This window comes from Eumetopias jubatus, unplaced genomic scaffold, assembly GCF_037043125.1.
Source record: "Eumetopias jubatus isolate StellerSeaLion01/CBP00866 unplaced genomic scaffold, mEumJub1_p1.0 scaffold_10, whole genome shotgun sequence".
NCBI classification, from domain to species: Eukaryota; Metazoa; Chordata; class Mammalia; order Carnivora; family Otariidae; genus Eumetopias; species Eumetopias jubatus.
In genome coordinates, this window is record NW_028274816.1 from 22,043,064 (window position 1) to 22,060,141 (window position 17,078).

Genomic DNA, 17,078 nt, shown 5'->3' on the forward strand with positions numbered 1-17,078 from the left:
CGAGCCCCACTTGAGCATTTGAGTCTCCAGCCTAAAGGAAAGCCTCGACTGCTCGAAACCAGCTTTGGGTCGGGCAGGGCACATGAAATGTTTGGACAGCACACACCATGGGTTCCGCCCTGGCTGGCTTTAGAGCACTGCTCGGAAGAGTCAAAGGGCGGGGGTGGGGGTGGGGGGGTGGCTAGAGCACCAAAGGGGAGGAGAGTTCGGGAGCGGAAACAGCCCAGGGGCCCCAGGAGGGGTGTCTGGGCCTGCTTGGGGCCAGGCCGGAGTCCCACGGAGGCGGGGCCTGCTCCAAACCACGGCGCAACCTGGGCGGGGCCGGACCAGCTGGGACCTGGCGACAACTGAGCCTTGAACCTTGCCTGGCGCCAACCTCGGGTGTTCCAGAGGCTTCCACTAGACCACAATTCTCAGGGGCTCGCCCTGGTAGCCTCCCTCCCCAGCTTAGCCTCACCTCCCGCGCTGCGGGCCGTGGCCGGTCCTCGGCGCATAGCACACCGGGAACTGTAGTTTTCTCCTGGCACATCTATGCCAGAAAGGAGCTCCGGGGGACTGCGTTTCCCAGAGTGCAGCGGGGTGGCGAGGGAGGGCAGGGGGGAAGGGACAGTCGGTCGCAGACCGCGCTGGGTTGCCGCCGCCGCCGCTGCCGCCATCGTGCCAGCCCCTCGGGTGAGTGTCGGGGCTAGCGCGCCGGGGCGGGGGCTGGGCCGCTGGAGCCGCGCTCTGGGCCGCTTGGAGCCTCCGCTGCCAGTCTCCGGGCGCCCCCGCAACACCGGCGGCCCGAAGCCGCGCGGGGACGGGGCCATGTGTCGCGCGCGGCTCCGCCTCCCGCCGGTCCTCTGAGGCGGCGGCCGGGGGGAACACAGAGAGAGACAGCCAGGCGCCTATCCGGCTATCGTGTCCATGGCGGGTGCATCGGACTGCGCGGCGGCCGGGCCTTTTTTTCTCTGGTCCAGACCACCCGGATGGGGCTCTCCGGGCCCCGCCCCGTCTGGCCTAGCCCGGCCTGCCCGAGTCCCGCAAGCTCTGCAGGCAGGCTAGCGGGACGACCCCAGCCCCACGTCCTGCCACCCGCCAGCGAAGGATCCGGGGATGGGCAAGCGCCACCCGGCTCGCTCCGGAGTCAGCATTGGGTAAGGGCGCTTTCCTGCCGCAGCCCGGGATTAGGACTCTCACCCGGTTCCCGACCATAGCCAGGCTAGGATGTAGGTGAACTCTCCCCCGCTTGTCTGCCCGTTGGGAGTGCACAAAACCTAACTCCCACTCTGGAATTCATGCGTAGGTTTCTGCGTGGAGGGCAGGTCAGGGAATCTGGGGCGGGAGGGGGCTCCACATGGGACTTCACCCCCCGCCAGCCTTGGAGGATCTGGCCTGATGAGATGAGCGGCTCCGGACTGGTAGGCTCAGACCCCGCCCTTCTATCGGGGGACCAGGCCCCAGCGGTGGGTGGGTTGGGCGGCCGAGTTAGTGGAGGAGGGGAGGAAGGAAGCCAAGGAGGTGAGGTTGGATGTGTGATCCCCCAACACGTTATTAGAACTCCGGCGCAGCCTCAGCCTCACATCTGCCCTTCCCAGAGTCATCCGCCCTCCTCCCACAGAGGAGAATGATTCCAGGAGAATGGTGGTGATAACGTGAGGTTTAGTGGAGGGGAAAGTAGAATCCAGGCCTGAGGACCATGAGCCCAGTGCCAAACAAGAGACTGGTGGTGGGGCACATTTGGGCAGTGGGGCTCAGATTCAGACTCTTTGCGGCCCTTCTGAAGCCTGGATGAGATAACTGAAGCTGAAAGCTGCAGACAGACTTCCCTCACTTGCTTGCTCACTTCCGGAGTAACCTGTACAGGTTGGAGTAACCTGTACAGGCAAGAGGCTGGTTGAGCCTTGGGAAATTACCTTCAATGATGGCTCCAGCGATCCCTTTGAGTCCTGGGAGAAGAGGAGTATCTAGCCTTAGAGTAGTCTTCTGAGGGGCTTTGTAAAGGCATTTCTCATTGATTGATGATGTATTAGGGGACCAGTCCAGAGAGAACCTTGGGATTTGGGGAAGAAACAGCTTGTCGATTCCTTGATTCCTCTGACCCAGGACAGCTTCTGAGCCATAGTTCTTGCAAGGATTAAAGCAGCAGCTAAGTCTCTGCAGGCCTGGCCTCAGCAGCAAGCAGGTCTCCTAGGAAAGTTGAGTTAGGCCCATGATGCCGAAAGCCGCCACCCCTGGACTTTTTTTTTTTCCTTGAGTATTTCCCCAGGTGATGTTTTTCTGGTCATTGGAAGTTTTCCTTTTCCGGCTCTGTCTAGTCATTCTCTCTGATTGAGGAGGATAGGCAAAGATCTGTCTAGATCTCCTAAGCAGCACTTCCGTTCTCTCTGAACTCAAACCTCCTTGTCCACATCTTGGCCCGTAAGCACGTGGAAGTCAGGTTCATTCAGCAGGCTTAGAAGGGTCTGGTTTCCTGGTAGAGATAGGCAACAAGGAGGGACTGCCCACAGGACATACATAGGATCCCTGTGATGGAATCTCCTAGTGTTAGAAGCAGTTATTTGAAGACCCTCTCTAGATTGTCAGGATTGGTTCTGTCTAGGACACAGGTTTCAGTTGAGCTAGGCTTATATCTATGGATTAGTTTGCACATTCCAAGGCTTGACTTGATGACCATGGTTCCTTCAAGGTCAAAAAGATACTGTTCTTTTTTGATACTGTTCCTTCACCACTGGCAGCGGTGTCAGGAGTAGGAGGAATTCTGGTTTCTCCTTCTCATTCCAACCCTAGAAGTTTTCTAGAACTTCTGTGTCTGGGCTTAGCTAGCCATTGGTAGGCATCCTGACCCCCCGAAGTCCTTTACCTTTCTGGAACTTGGCAGGCCATCTGTATCTCAGAGATAAGTGAAGAATCCTGAGGTTCTTCAGAATCTGTCCGCACCTTCTATTCATGTAGGGCTGACTTGGAAGTGGGGTCTGGTATGGGGCAGTCGAAATGTGGCTGCATAAGCATGGCGGGGTATGGGGTGCCTGGGTTCTCAAAAAGCTCAACAGTAGGTCCTTTACTGACATGGACTGTACTTCTCTCCAAGCTATATCTCACTTTATTCTGCTATCTTTGCAGTTGGTGGGTTGGGGTGGCATGAATGGTTTAAGAATGACACAGAATTCTCAAATTTAAGAACTGGAAGGCACGGGGCGCCTGGGTGGCTCAGTCGGTTAAGCATCTGCCTTCAGCTCAGGTCATGATCCCAGGGTCCTGGGATCGAGCACTGCATTGGGCTCCCTGCTCAGAGGGGAGCCTACTTCTCCCTCCCTGCACTCCCCTGCTTGTGTTCCCTCTCTCACTGTGTCTCTCTCTGTCAAATAAATAAATAAAATCTTAAAAAAAAAAAAGAACTGGAAGGCACTTGTATAAAAAGTATTCTAGGATTCCTTTAACTGCGGCATTAGTATCTTGCTTGGAATTTTTTTTTTCTTTTCCTTTTCCACCAATGATTAGTATTATTCAGCAACCATTCTTTGGCCCTTTTTGTGTGTTAGGCTCTGGACCGAGGCTGAAGGTAGAAGAATGAATCCTACCCAGTCCTGGTGCTGGGGAAAGGAGTAATGTTGTTATTATGTACTTAGGGCTGAGTTGAAGGGACCTTCTGCCCTGTGCAGAAGAGAGGCTTTGCAATGATCAGAGCACTGAAGAAGAAAGGTGGTTAGTGAGCCTTTTAAAATTAAAAAAAAAAAAAAGAAAAAAGAAAGTTGAGCAGGATTTCTAATGGGTTGGGGTTGAGTTGAACCTCCTGATGGAGGTTTTTGCTTTTTCGATTTTTTTTTTTTAGTTTAATTTGTTCTTTTTTTTTGAAAGATTTTGTTTTTGTTTTTATTTTTAAGATTTTATTTATTTATTTATTTGACAGAAAGAGAGAACAAGCAGGGGGAGCAGTGGAGGGAGAGGGAGGGAGAAGCAGGCTCCCCACTGAGCAGAGAGCCCCATGCAGGGCTCCATCCAGGACCCTGAGATCATGACCTGAACCAAAGGCAGACACTTAACCGACTGAGCTACCCAGGCACCCCTAAAAGAATTTTTATATGTTAAAGTAGACTTACAGGATCCTGGGGGTTGGGCTAAGGTTGCCTTTTACCCTTAGCAAAGTATTAATATCGAGTCCTTATATGTTGCTGGTACCTATGTGCCAGCTCCCTAAGCCCCAAGACTAGAGAGGGGCCTACCCCAGAGGAGGAGAACCTCCCCCTCATGAGGCGGGTGTATTTGACTTGCCAGGGAACTCAGGGCCGCTTGCTTCAGTAAACTGGGGAAATTATGGAATGATTGTTTCTCAAAGCCTTGCATACTTCATCAGAGCCACTGGGTCTCACCGGGCAGAGACTGCTGCCCCCTGGAGTGATGTCTATGTGTAGAGACATTGGTTTCACTGGCAGAGGTGATTTCAGACCTAGGCAAATGCAAGTTCTCACTAGTCTCTATGGTGTAGTCCTGCTTTGACCAGCCGAGCATGCACTCAGGGGCTTTCTGAGAGGCATAGAACTTGCTGATTTCAGAGGGTAAGAAAAGGCCTAGGCTCCATTCCTCACCATCTCATTTGTTACCTCTACACTTTCTGCTACCTGACGTTGGCTCTCAGCTGTCCAGTCCAGGCCATTTTAGTGGACATTTTAATGCTGGCTATACCAGTGGCCTTGTGTCATCTTGAATTCTTTCTTAACCTCTTGGAATTTTGGTTTCCTCATCTAGAAAATGATGATAATCACACTAGCTTTACAGCTGTGAGGCTCAAATGAGAGAGCACATGTAACTGTTTGGCTTACAGAGAAGGCAGTTCAGCACCCTGGGGACTCCATGTTCATCCCTTCATTCCTCTGCTCACCTTAGTCTTGGAGTGTCATGACAGTATTCGTCAGGCATGGTTGTAGCAGACCATGGGGGTGGTCACTTAGGGGCTTCAGGCCCAACTGGGGAGCCAAGTCCATATATACCTGGTCAGCAATTTCATAACCTGGGGTTCAGTTCATGGATGGGAGCCGTCTAGGACAGGGGCCCCAGAGATCTCTGAGTGATATGGGAAAGGGAGGCTACTCATGGACTAAGTACAGAGCAGAAAGACCAGAATGCAGGTCTCAAGGTTCAACTTCTGAGCTAGCCAGGGCAACCCAAAAGCTCTGGATCCCTCCTCCAGACAGAAGAGGAGGAAAAGGCCCTCGGGGTGCTGGGGGCACCTAGGCCTTGGGTCTGCCCCAGGAAAGGGTTCTGTCCCGGCCAGCTATTCGGGCACCAGACCTTGGCTGATTGCTCTCCAGACTTCAGGCAGGAGAGTGATGGACTAGGCAGTTGCCAGTCCTGTGTCGAGGCTACTCCATGATGTGGTATCCTTGCAGGAGGCTGAGATAACCACCTTTTTTCTAGTTCTTGACCTGGAGCTTCACTTAGGACCTGACTGACTCCTTGCTACTGGGTGTTGCTTTATACTCTCAGTTGATTAGCCCCAACATCCCCATAATTACTGGTGAGGAGACAGGGTCAGAGGGTCATACAATGAGGGAGAGGAGGAGTAGGCTAGAGGTCAGACCTTGAGGGTGTGGTTGTGTGCCTGCTGTTGAGCCACAGCTGTCCCTCAGGTGACCACAGCCTTGAAAATGAGAGGGGGTTGGGCCAAGCCCCACTTGTCACACCCTCAGACAGACAGGTGACTGATGACAAAGGGTTGTTTCCTGATGAGTTGGACAGAAGGTGTAGGTAAAGGGGAAGTGGGTCGCTTGGCCACTTAAATTCAGCAGGGTTTGTCCAGAATTCACTCCTCCAGAGAAGAAGGGCTAAGCCAGGCACCACAGGGACAGGGCTGCCTAGGTCAGGGAGACAGATCATAAACAAATATGTTAAATGTAACTATTTCATGCAGTGATAAGTGCTAAGAAAACAAAAGATGGTGAGATGAGTAGCTGGGCAGTTATTTTAGACTGAGTGATCAGAGAAGGTGTCTGTGAGGAGGTGACATTTGAGCTGACACATATGTGACAAGGAGCCAGATACATGAAGATCCAGGGAGAATAGTGATCCAGGTAGAAGGATAAACAGTTGCAAAGCCCTTGGGTGAGAAGAGGCTCAGCATGTTCCAGAAACAGGGAAATACCCTGAGTGGCTGTAGAGGAGCAGGGAGGGGGGGTGGCAGGAGATGAGGTTGGACAGCCAGGAGGGCAGGTCACCCCGGGGGCCTTGAAGGCAGGCTAAGTAGTTGAGACCGTCAATGGAGAATAGAAAGGGAAGTCACTGGAAACATTTGAGGGCCATAGGGCATGTGAGGGTAATGGCCATGGTTGATGCTGATTTCAGGGATCCCACTAGAAGCTCAGCATATCTGCTAGCATTCCCTGCAGGCCTTGGTGATGGGTGCTTGAGAAAAGACAAGCATGGGTCTTTTTGTGTATTTTCTGGAGTTTGTAACATCTTCTTCCCCATCACTGTCCTGCCCCCATCCCTGCCCCAGGCTTAGCTAGGCCAGGATCTATCTCTGATTTGCTGAGATGGTAGAACTGAGCTGTGACTTTGCGGGTTTGGGAAAACTGTGAGATCATCCCCCATGAAAACGCCTATTGTTGGGTTTGGTGTGGAAATCTGCCTGGTCCCTTTGTTTGGAGGCAGAAGCCTTGGTTCAGTTCTGTCTTGCCCCTCTCTGACAGAGTCAGGGTTAGAGGTCAGGACTTCAGCCTTACTTGCGCAGGAGCACTTCTCTCACTGGTGTGGTCTGCTCATTTTTATGTCTGACCTATTGTCTGGGGGGCTTGGCCCTGGAGTCCGCTAAACCTGGTTCCGTCTAGTTCCACCATCCATTAGGCTCATGGCCTTGCGTGAGTGAGCTAACCTTTCTGAGCTTCGTTGTGCTGCAGTGTAATGTGGGAGTTGATTCACAGGGTATTAGGAGCAAATGCACATAGGGAGAGCTCTTAGCACATTTTTGTGTCTAATACGTATTAGTGAAAATTGACGTGTTATCAGCTGGACACTGCTATTTAAGTTTTGTCACTGGAAACACCCAGAATTTGAGGATAAAAATGAAATTTTTCTGTTGTCTAATGGGGTCTTCTGGGCAAGAAGTTTTAACCTGGGGTCTGTGGCTGAACCTCAGGGAGTGTGAACAACTCGAAATTATTCACAAGGCTGGGGCATCTCTACCTCTGTGCAAATTTATTGGGAGAGGGCCACAGTTTTTGAGACATTCTTAGAGGGTCTTTGCACCCACAGAGACCTAAAGGTCAGTGAAGGCTGATGCTCAGTGGGCGAGAGGTCATCAAGGTCATTTCTGCTCCTCGAGGAGCCTGGCCTCAGTCAGCCTGCGGACTGTTGGGGTGAAGCAGGAGATGGCGTGGTCAGCAGCCCTCTTGGAAGAACTGTAGGAGAAGCCGTCATGAAGGTCAGTCCCCAAAATCTGATGTGAGGCTGCTTCTGAGCCTTGGCATTTTTCTTTTCAGACTGTTCTTTCTGCAGTATATGTATTAGAAGCAAGGTCAGGGCTTGCTGGCCATCCTGGGGAGCATCCTCCCAGCCTGGCCCAGACCCCTTCCTGTGTTGCGTGGGGATGGGGGGGGTGGCGCTTTGCTCCCTGCTTCTTTTTCTGGATGCAGGAATGCTGCCTCCCAGCCATGAGTTGAAAGCTTGTGGGAAATTTGGAGTCAGAAACTGTAAATCCTGTAGTTTGCTGAGCCACACACTGTGCTGGGGGATTGGGGTCAGGTGGAGTGGGTGTGGCAAGAACCACACTGGAATCCTCCTAGCCCAGAGCTACTGTGTTTAGGCAGAGGAGTAGGCCCTGGCACATGGGGTTGGGGTCAACATTTGAGTCTGGGAAGGAGGACCCAAATAGATGGAGTCTGAACAGTGAATTGAAGGAAGAGCAGGAACTGACCAGGCAAATGGGGGGAGGGAGGACATCCCAGCAAGGGGATTCATGGGGTGGGGGTGGGGCAAAAACCCGTGAGCAAGTGCTCAGCGAGTTCTGGTCTGTTTGTGTGTGGGGCTGGATGAAGGTAGGAGAGAATGGTAGGGAGATAGGGACAGGTGTGGATGGCCACCTGTGGAGCTTCAGGGTTTAATCCAAAAGTGAGGCTGTTGTAGAGAAGGGACATGGCCAGCTTTGTTGTTTAGAGCTGAGGGACAAAGTTAGCAGGAAGAAAGCACTGACTTCGACCAGGGGACCCAGTATTAGCACTGATGTACTAGATGGCCTTGGGGCAAGGCAGATTGCTGAACCTGTTTTCCCACCTGTAAAGTGGGATGACAATGGGATCTGACCACAGGGCTGTCATGATTACTACATGGAAATAAACAAAACAGGGTCAGGCAGGCCAGCCAAGTTGGTATTGGCTTCAGGGACCCTACTTGGAAACGGCCTCAAGCCACATAGTTTTGGAGGTTCCTCCTCACACTTCCTGGGAGCCCTGAGCAGTCTCATTGCTTAGGAAAGCCCACTTTGCCCTGCCCTGCCCTGCCCTGCCCTGCCCTGCCCTGCCCCACTAGACCAGAGTACCCTTCTGTCCCTTTTTCCCTCCACCCTCTTCACTCCATCGCTATTTGTGCTGAGTAGTTTTCGTATTGGCAAGGGATCACACCTTGAGAACAATATTGAAAAAAGAAAAAACACCCCCACATTTCCTCCACATCACTATCCTACCACATGGCACCACTTTTGTCTTTGGATCAGCTTTTATTTAGCCTTTTTTCCTGTCACCCTTCATCTCCAGCTTCCTGGTTTCCTGCCCTTACCTCTTTTCATGTGTCCAGACACTTCCTTATGCTTTTTCTTTCAATAGGCATACTCTTTCTCCAAGACCTTCCCTGAGGGCTGCCCCACCTTGCTGTGGACAGAGGGAGAGATGGCCCTCATCCATTCCTCCAGGTTTCCCTTTGCCCCAGAGCTCTTGGGAGCTGAGTAAGACATCTTGGGGTAAGATACTGTAGGGCTGGGCCACAGTGAGTGAGCCAAACATAGTGAATAATAGGGTGGAAGGGGCCGAGATTTGAGATGGGGAGTGGGTATAGCCACAGTCTGATCCCTTGGAAATGTGACCAAGACAGCAGCTGAGACTAGCTGTTGATCCTATGCTTTTCCCACTTGTTGATTTTTTTCTTGGCAGAGTATAAAGTGGGACACACCTTGTGTTCCTGTGTAGCAGGCGTGGCTGGGTCCAGGCTTTCTCTTCTACTTGTTTTAGACTTTCCTGGACATTTCTTAGTCATCCCAGCACTGAGCTCCTATTTTTAGTGCTACTACCTCCTATGGGACCTAAAATAAAGCTGGCTCATGTTCCTGGCCCCTCATTGGCTAGAGTATTGGTCATAGGCCGGGAGATTGGCTGGATTGGGGATAAGCCACTGCCTCCCCTACACTATCCATCCCAGCTGGCTCCTCTGGCGTTGGGTGAGGTCATAGGAACTGGAGCGAACTAGCAGGTTCCCTTAGTGAGGCTTTACAACCACTGGCAACATCAGGGTTCCACCCCCTTACAGAGGAGGAAGCTGAGGCCCTTCTTAGGGTAGTGACTTACATCATATTCCACCACAGTTAATCGTTGTCTGCCAGGGTTGACACCGCTTAGGTTCAGAGTCCTGTTATCAGGAGATGGGGAGGTAGTCAGACCCAACTATAGAACAACATAAAAGTCTGCCGTCATGGGATCCTTCAGTGAGATGTGGGCTTCTTGTTGGGTGGGGGTGCTGGCTAACAAAGCCAGAGTGGCTCTCATCTGGGGCTCAAGTTTGCCAACTAGGACCCTCAGAGCTGTGATGTTTGTAGCTGTGAGGGGGGGTCTCCCTTCCCCCTCAGAGATCAGAGGGGGGCAATCCCCTTCCAACAGGGGCAGTGCAGGGATGGGGGGTATGGAGAGATGACATGTTTCCCCCTCATAGCCTCCATTTCCCCTCCCAACACCCCTCAGTATTACTCTCTGATCTTTTGAACTCATAGCTGCAGCTCTGAAAGTGGGTAGGGGTAACCCTGTCAATGAAGAAATGAAGAGATTTACCAGTGCTCAAAGAAGTAAACTGCTCCCAACACTAAAATGGAGGGTCATTTGCTGTTTTATTGCAAGTGGGGCATTGAGGAACCATCTCCCCCTCTCTCACTGGGTCTTCCTCCACCTGCCAATATAGCCCTGGGGCAGTGTTGATGGGACTGAGGACTGCAATAGAAGACACTCCACACACAGACATCTGTAGTTTCTGACCTGCAAAGTGGGAAGAATAGTAGTAACTCTGGCCTTGCAGGTTGTTGAGAGGATCAAACGAAAGGATGTGGGAGAGTGGTGCGGTTAGCTCCTCCTTAAAAGCCGCACCCCCGGTTGAGCATTGAAGGGCTTGCTCTGACTTTCCTTTGTCTTGGCTCTACCCTTAGCTCCCATCCTATGTGCTTCACATCCCTGGCACCCCTTTGTTTCATCATCCATAGCTCCTTAAAGGAAGGGCTGAGTCGGGTCCACCTCTGGGCTCCCTGCACTGGTCTGTATTGGGAGGGGTCTCCTACCAGTTCCCCAGGGCTTCTCTATGTTCCATGGGAATACAGACCTCAGCAAAGGATTTTCTGCTCAAGGAGGACAGGAGGGGTTGGGGTCAGTGAAGAAACAGCACCTGGCTACCTCCTGCTCCCTTGGCACCAACACTTCCCTCTCTGTCTTGCTCATCTTGCAGGTCTCAACGAGGCCGGGTGACGCTCCAGAATGGGAGACAAGCCAATTTGGGAGCAGATTGGATCCAGCTTCATTCAACATTACTACCAGTTATTTGATAACGACAGAACCCAACTAGGCGCAATTTATGTAAGTCTTCAGCTCTAGGGCCTGAGTGGGACTCCAGGGGATCAATTCAGATATTGGGCTAGGCTGTCCAGTTCACAAATTCTAGCAGCCCTCACTGGATTTGGCTCTACCCTTCTATCTGAGTTTCTGTCCATGGGACGGGGGGCCTGAGGCCTACCCCAACTACCTGCTCTACACATTCCCTTCTGTCATCTTCTGTAAGAGTAGGGATCCGGATATCCTTGGCAGGGTGTTCTGGGCTTGCCATCCCATGGTCCTGGGAGTGCCTCTGGTTCCAGCTTGGGCAGTAGCAGGCAGATGCTAGGGCTCGTGGTGCTCTCTGGAGGCGGCAGCTATGAGCATCATCAGTGCAAAACTGAGCTCTTCTGGAGGCCCTAAGTCCAGCTTCCTTTTGGGGACCAAAGGGCCCTGAATGCTCATGGTAAATAAATGAGGTTAGTCCAGGGAGGCTGTTGTGTCTTTTTTTTTTTTTCTTTTTAAGATTTTGTTTATTTATTTGAGAGAGACAGCATGAGTTGAGGGGGGTACGGAGGGAGAGTGAGAAGCAGACTCCTCACTGAGCAGGGAGCCCGACTTGGGGCTTGATCCCAGGACCCCGAGATTGTGACCTGAGCTGAAGGCAGACACTTAACCGACTGAGCCACCCAGGCGCCAGAGGGTGGTGTGTCTTTTAAGAAACGCTTCTAGGTAGGCATTGTTTGGTGTTATTTTAATGATGTTCGTATACACCGAGAACTACTTGGTGTAGTAGTTACTCCTATCTGTGTCATTTCATATAATCCTCAGCACATGTCCCCTTTAAAGATCAGGAAACGGGCACCTGTGTGGCTCAGTCGGTTAAATGTCTGCCTTCACAGGGTGTCTGGGTGGCTCAGTCGTTAAGCGTCTGCCTTCGGCTCAGGTCATGATCCCAGCGTCCTGGGATCAAGCCCTGCATCGGGCTCCCTGCTCGGCGGGGAGCCTGCTTCTCCCTCTCACACTCCCACTTCCCCTGCTTGTGTTCCCTCTCTCGCTGTGTCTCTGTCAAATAAATAAATAAAATCTTTAAAAAAAAAAAAGTGTCTGCCTTCAGTTCAGGTCATGATCTCAGAGTCCTGGGATTGAGCCCTGCATTGGGCTCCCTGCTCAGCGGGGAGTCTGCCTCTCCCTCTCCCTCTGCGCCCCCCCCCCCACGCTTGTGCTCGAGCTCTCTCCCTTTCAAATAAATAAAGTCTTCAAAAATATATAAATAAAGGTCAGGAAACAGATTCAGAAAAATAAGTAACTTGCCAAATGTTATAGCTGGTAAGCAGTAGAGGCACTTTTGAGTTCTGCCCGTGAAAGCTATGGCAGGGGAAATCTGGAGGGGAGGGGAGGAAGCTAGTGGGTTGCATGTTGATGGAAGGGAGGGTCCTAGACTAGGCCTTGGGAGGCCTTGTCAGCTTCCATCCTTCCCTGACCCTATGGATGTTCCCCATGGGAATGGCCTTAGTAGAATTTGGCCTGAGCTCTAGAGATGGTGATGAATATAGGTTGTTTCCAAGTTATTTCTCATGGGCTTTTCTAGGACTGGTGCTGACTGACCACACAGCAGGATGACTTTTGGCTGAGTGTTGGCCACATATAGTCAGCTGGGGGCTCAGGCATATCAGAGGCCATATAACTTCTTGAATAAAAACTGGGAAACGAACTTACTAAATACATTTGTATTTTCTTAGTGTTTCAGAGCCTGGGCTCTGGGAAGATAGAGTATAATTAAAGAGGTTGTTAATAGTGTAAAGTATGGAAGCTACCTTCAGTTCCCTTCTTTACAGATAAGGAAACTGAGGCTTGGACTCATTGTTTTCAAATAAGGCCCTGACCCCATGTTTTCTGGTTTTCAGATTGACGCATCATGCCTTACGTGGGAAGGACAGCAGTTCCAGGGGAAAGCTGCCATTGTGGAGAAGTTGTCTGTAAGTAAGAGCCAGGGCCCTGCTGTCAGCAGCTACTTTCCTGCCCTGCTGGCTACAGCATACCACGCACTGTTTCTTTTGCAGAGCCTTCCGTTCCAGAAAATCCAGCACAGCATCACGGCACAGGACCATCAGCCCACGCCAGATAGCTGCATCATCAGCATGGTTGTGGGCCAGCTCAAGGTAACAGTACTGCTGCCTCATAATACTGGTGGTGGTAGGGAGGAGTGGGCAGGCAGAGGAGAGAGCCCTGCACCCTTGCCTTCTCTGTGATTTGACCTGCTTATCAAGGGACACCCAAAGCATCTAGAGCTGTGTAATTCAATACAATAACCACTAGTCACATTTTTAAATTATATTTTGATTTTAATGGTGATTTTTAATTACATTAATTAAAATGAAATAAACTTAGGGGCGCCTGGGTGGCTCAGTCGTTGAACGTCTGCCTTCGGCTCGGGTCGTATCCCAGGGTCCTGGGATCGAGCCCTGCGTCGGGCTCCCTGCTTGGTGGGAAGCCTGCTTCTCTCTCTCCCACTATTCCTGCTTGTGTTCTCTCTCTGGCTGTCTCTCTCTGTCAAATAAATAAATAAAATCTTTAAAAAAAATGAAATAAAGTTAAATTGGAGTTTCTCTGTTGAACTAGCCATTTTTCAAGTGCTCATAGTCCTTGTGGCTGCCTATTGGATAGCACAGACATAGAATTTTTTTTTTAAGATTATTTATTAGAGTGTGCGAGTGGGGGGAGGGGCAGAGGAAGGGAGAGAGAGAGAAAGAGAAAATCTTCAGAACACTCCCCAGTGAGCGCAGAGCCTGACATGGGGCTCAGTCTCACGACCCATGAGTTCATGACCTGAGCAGAAATTACGAGTCGGACACTTAACCAACTGAGCCACCCAGGTGCCCCCAGACATAGACGATTTCTGTTGTTACAGAAAGTACTATTGGAGAGTACTGGTCTAGAGCCTTTTTGGAAAAGGGACAAGAGGTATAGGAGCAGGGTGGAGCTGTGGTGCCAAGCTACTGGGCCTTTGCACTGCCCTGAGGTGTAGGTGGGCTTTCTGTAGACAGTGGACCCAGAGGGCCCGCTGGGTGCTGAGTCGCAGTCATCTGCTGGAGTCCATGCTGCCACTGCTTGAGCTGGCTGCTGGCTCCTCCACCTGCTGAGCAAAGCAGATTCCTGGAACTCCGGCTTCTCTTTGCACTTTCCTTTCTTTTTCTCAAGACCTGTCCTCTTCAAAGCTTTCAGCTCCTCAGTCCCCCAAGAACTCTCCCAGGAACTCCTACCCGTTGTGCTCCAGCTGACTGAAGCCAGATTCTTAGTTTCTAAAAAGCCTCTCCTCCTTCCCGAAGCAGGACAAATTGGTTGTCCCTTGACCAGGTCCCAGTCTCCTGGGCTTGTGTCACCGTGGGGCTCTGAAGGTCTGTATGCCTTCTCCCTAGGCTAAGTGGGGCCTCCTGAGTCAAATACAATGGCGGAGAGAGGGAGCCTCTAGGCCTCTGCCATGGACCTGTGGACCCAGAGGGACCTACCTTCTGGCCTGCACTTTCCTGTCAGTTTTTCCTGCCTGCCCAACATGACCTGCCTAGCGTTTGTGCTCAAATAGGCCCTTTTGGGTGAAGAGGTCTCTCCAGGGGGCTCAGTGCCTACTTTCCAGGCTAGAGTCAGTATTCCTTGCCCATTCCTACCTGGCTTCAGGTTCATTCTGGTGTTTCTGTCCAACTCAGAACCCCAGAAGATTGATTTGCCTTCTTGCTGATGATAACTCCCAGAAAACCCGCAGTGTTAGAGACCGAGGTGGTTAACGGGGCTCCTACCGTAACTAGCCTTTATCCTGGTCTTCTGCAGTTTGGCTGAAGGTGTTTTGCCTTTCTTTTCTCGTTGCAAATGTTGTATATATGACATGACAGGAAACATCACCTGGTGGCATTGCTTTGTTTTTGCTCTGTAGAGCTATGATTACAGTGTGAACTCAGTTTTGAGGCTTTTCTCACCTACCTGGTCACAGTCAGTATTAGCTGTAGTTTCTCCTAATTGGACTAACTGGCATAGTAATCAGACAGACGCTAAGATTGTTTAGTTTTAGGTACTATAAGTTCCGTGGTGAGCACTGCAGAAGTCTTTCAAATTTGATCACTGTGCCTAGAGACATGAGCTCAGAGCAGGCACTTTCTCTGCTCTGTTGCAGTAGCTAACTGGTGACTTACTCGGTTTAAGTGCATGCAGCAGTGTGAGCTGCCATCCATAGCCCCTGTGTGCCCAGTATGTTGTATCAATTCACATTCACAAGTATCCCTTGGCTATACTGGAATTTAAGTCCAAGACAGTAGGGTCTGATCCCAAAGTCAGCATTCTTTTGTCCTGTTCCCCTACCACTGAACTGCCTTCCTGTTCTTTGGCCCACTAACTGAATCATTTTCTTTCTCCTCACAGGCTGATGAAGACCCCATCATGGGGTTCCACCAGATGTTCCTATTAAAGAACATCAACGATGCTTGGGTTTGCACCAATGACATGTTCAGGCTTGCCCTGCACAACTTTGGCTGACCTCCTCCCAGCCAGGCACTCATGCTGTTTCCTCCTCCCTCCTCTTCCTGATACTATTCACACTCCTCCAGATGCCCCAAATATCATACACAAACGAGCAGGGCCGCGGCGGGAGCGGGCGCAGTGCGCTGCTACCGAGGTATTGTGCATGATGTTTGGATGCTAGACTAGTTGCATCTGACAGGAGAAGTTTGTGTTGTACCAGCGCATGCCTTGGAAAGACTTAAGTAATGCAAAAGGTTGTCTTTTTTTTTTTTTTTTTTTTTAATCTACTGACAAGTTGCTCTAGTAACCCAAAGAAGTGAAGGAGAAAGCAGCTGCCTCACCGCCCAGATATTGATTTGTTCGGATGTTTCAATGCCTCATGATACAATAAAACCACAAAATTTTCTTAACAGTTTAAATTGTTTTAATTAGTTTAATAGTTGGCTGGGCATCAGTAATCACCCTGCCCCATTGGCTCTTTCATGTCTCACCTTCCCACTTCTCCCCCAACTCAGCAATACCTGTTGCAAAGAGAAAACTGCTGAAGCAGCACTCCCAGCTAGCTTCTCTCAGAAGCCCTGTAGGGCATAGTATTCCCCACCTCGGCCCCCCTGGTCTTGGAAAACTGAGCTGCAGACAGAGCTCAGGTCCAGCCCGAAGCTTCCTTTGCACTGAAGCCTCTGCACTCAGTTCTGATGACTCCTACATTGGGTAGGATCAGGGCTCTGGTAATAGAGATGATCTAGAATCCCACTGAAAGTGACTTACCAGGTTCAGGTGCTCTGGACTGAGGCCTCAGCAAAACTACCCTGTATAAAATGAGCAAGGGTTTGAGGGAGAGGGTCCTGTTCTACCCCCCAGAACGGTTAGGATCACATCCAGGGTACCCCACAAACCCCAAGCCAAGCAGAGGGCAGCTCAGATTTTGTACCACCTGCTTTGGATATCATTGCCTAGAGGTGAGTGCCCAGAATGCCCAGCCTCCATTGCCCACAGAGCCAGGCCCAGTTGGGTTGGAGTATAGACTTAAGAGTTATGAAAGTAGGCAATCGGAGTCTGAGTTTGAGGGATTTGTGCTCTGGGATTTCTCACCCCTCAGACATCTGCAAGGCATCTCTAGGCCTCCTGCTTCCTCTCTCACCACACACACACACCTTCACATTGTTTTCAAGTCCCAGGAAATCTTAACTATTGGGGCAGTTTCTGCTTCTCACTTTGGGGGAGAGAGGCCTTGCCCATTGCAGAACTAGCCCTTTAGCCCTGAGACCTCTGGTGGTATAAGCCTGGTGGCAAGGTAGCAACCAGAAGCTAGAACCAAACCTAGGGGGTTTAGGGGTTTCAGGATTGGTGAGGGCACCACAGTTATGCCTGACCTGCACTCCCCCTTCCTTCCTGCACTATAGATGGAGGCCAAGGACTCCCTCAGACCCCCACAGGTTGTCAGGCTACACTGAGCACAGGACTGGATGATGTACTGTTTCTAGAAGGCTACAAATTCAGGAGATTTCAGTGGGACTGATTTAGGATGCTGTGTGTTTGGGGAGTGGGGGTTGGGAGAGAGGTAGGTGCCTGCTGCCTCTTACACCACCCTGTATAAAATCTGCAATACAGCTTCTTCCATGTACCTGTGCCTGAAATTTCTGCAATAAAGAGGTGTTTGTAAACTCTGGTTTCTTTCTTCCTGCCTGAGGGTGTCAGGCCTGGGTGGGCAGGGGATGCTGGGGGACATTAACGATGTGATGTTCATGGTTTGACCATTTCCCCTGCAATTCCTGGGCTTATGATTCCCCTGAGACCTTGGGTTGCCCTGCCCCATTTCCC

At 51.1% G+C, this 17,078-nt stretch overlaps 1 protein-coding gene across 3 annotated transcripts; it reads left to right on the plus strand.

Moving 5' to 3' along the window:
- The first annotated feature begins 258 nt into the window (after window positions 1–258).
- NUTF2 (nuclear transport factor 2) lies at window positions 259–15,676 on the plus strand. Of its 3 annotated transcripts, XM_028095574.2 has the most exons (6): window positions 259–672; window positions 7,228–7,396; window positions 10,666–10,793; window positions 12,656–12,727; window positions 12,812–12,910; window positions 15,159–15,676. In XM_028095574.2, the coding sequence occupies exons 3-6, from the start codon at window positions 10,695–10,697 to the stop codon at window positions 15,270–15,272; spliced, it is 384 nt and encodes a 127-aa protein (XP_027951375.1). In that variant the 5' UTR covers window positions 259–672; window positions 7,228–7,396; window positions 10,666–10,694; the 3' UTR covers window positions 15,273–15,676. The 3 variants fall into 3 exon arrangements, with proteins under 3 accessions (XP_027951375.1, XP_027951367.1, XP_027951384.1); XM_028095566.2 differs by lacking the exon at window positions 7,228–7,396 and having other exon boundaries at window positions 262–672; XM_028095583.2 differs by lacking the exons at window positions 259–672; window positions 7,228–7,396 and adding an exon at window positions 986–1,136.
- The last annotated feature ends 1,402 nt before the right edge of the window (window positions 15,677–17,078 follow it).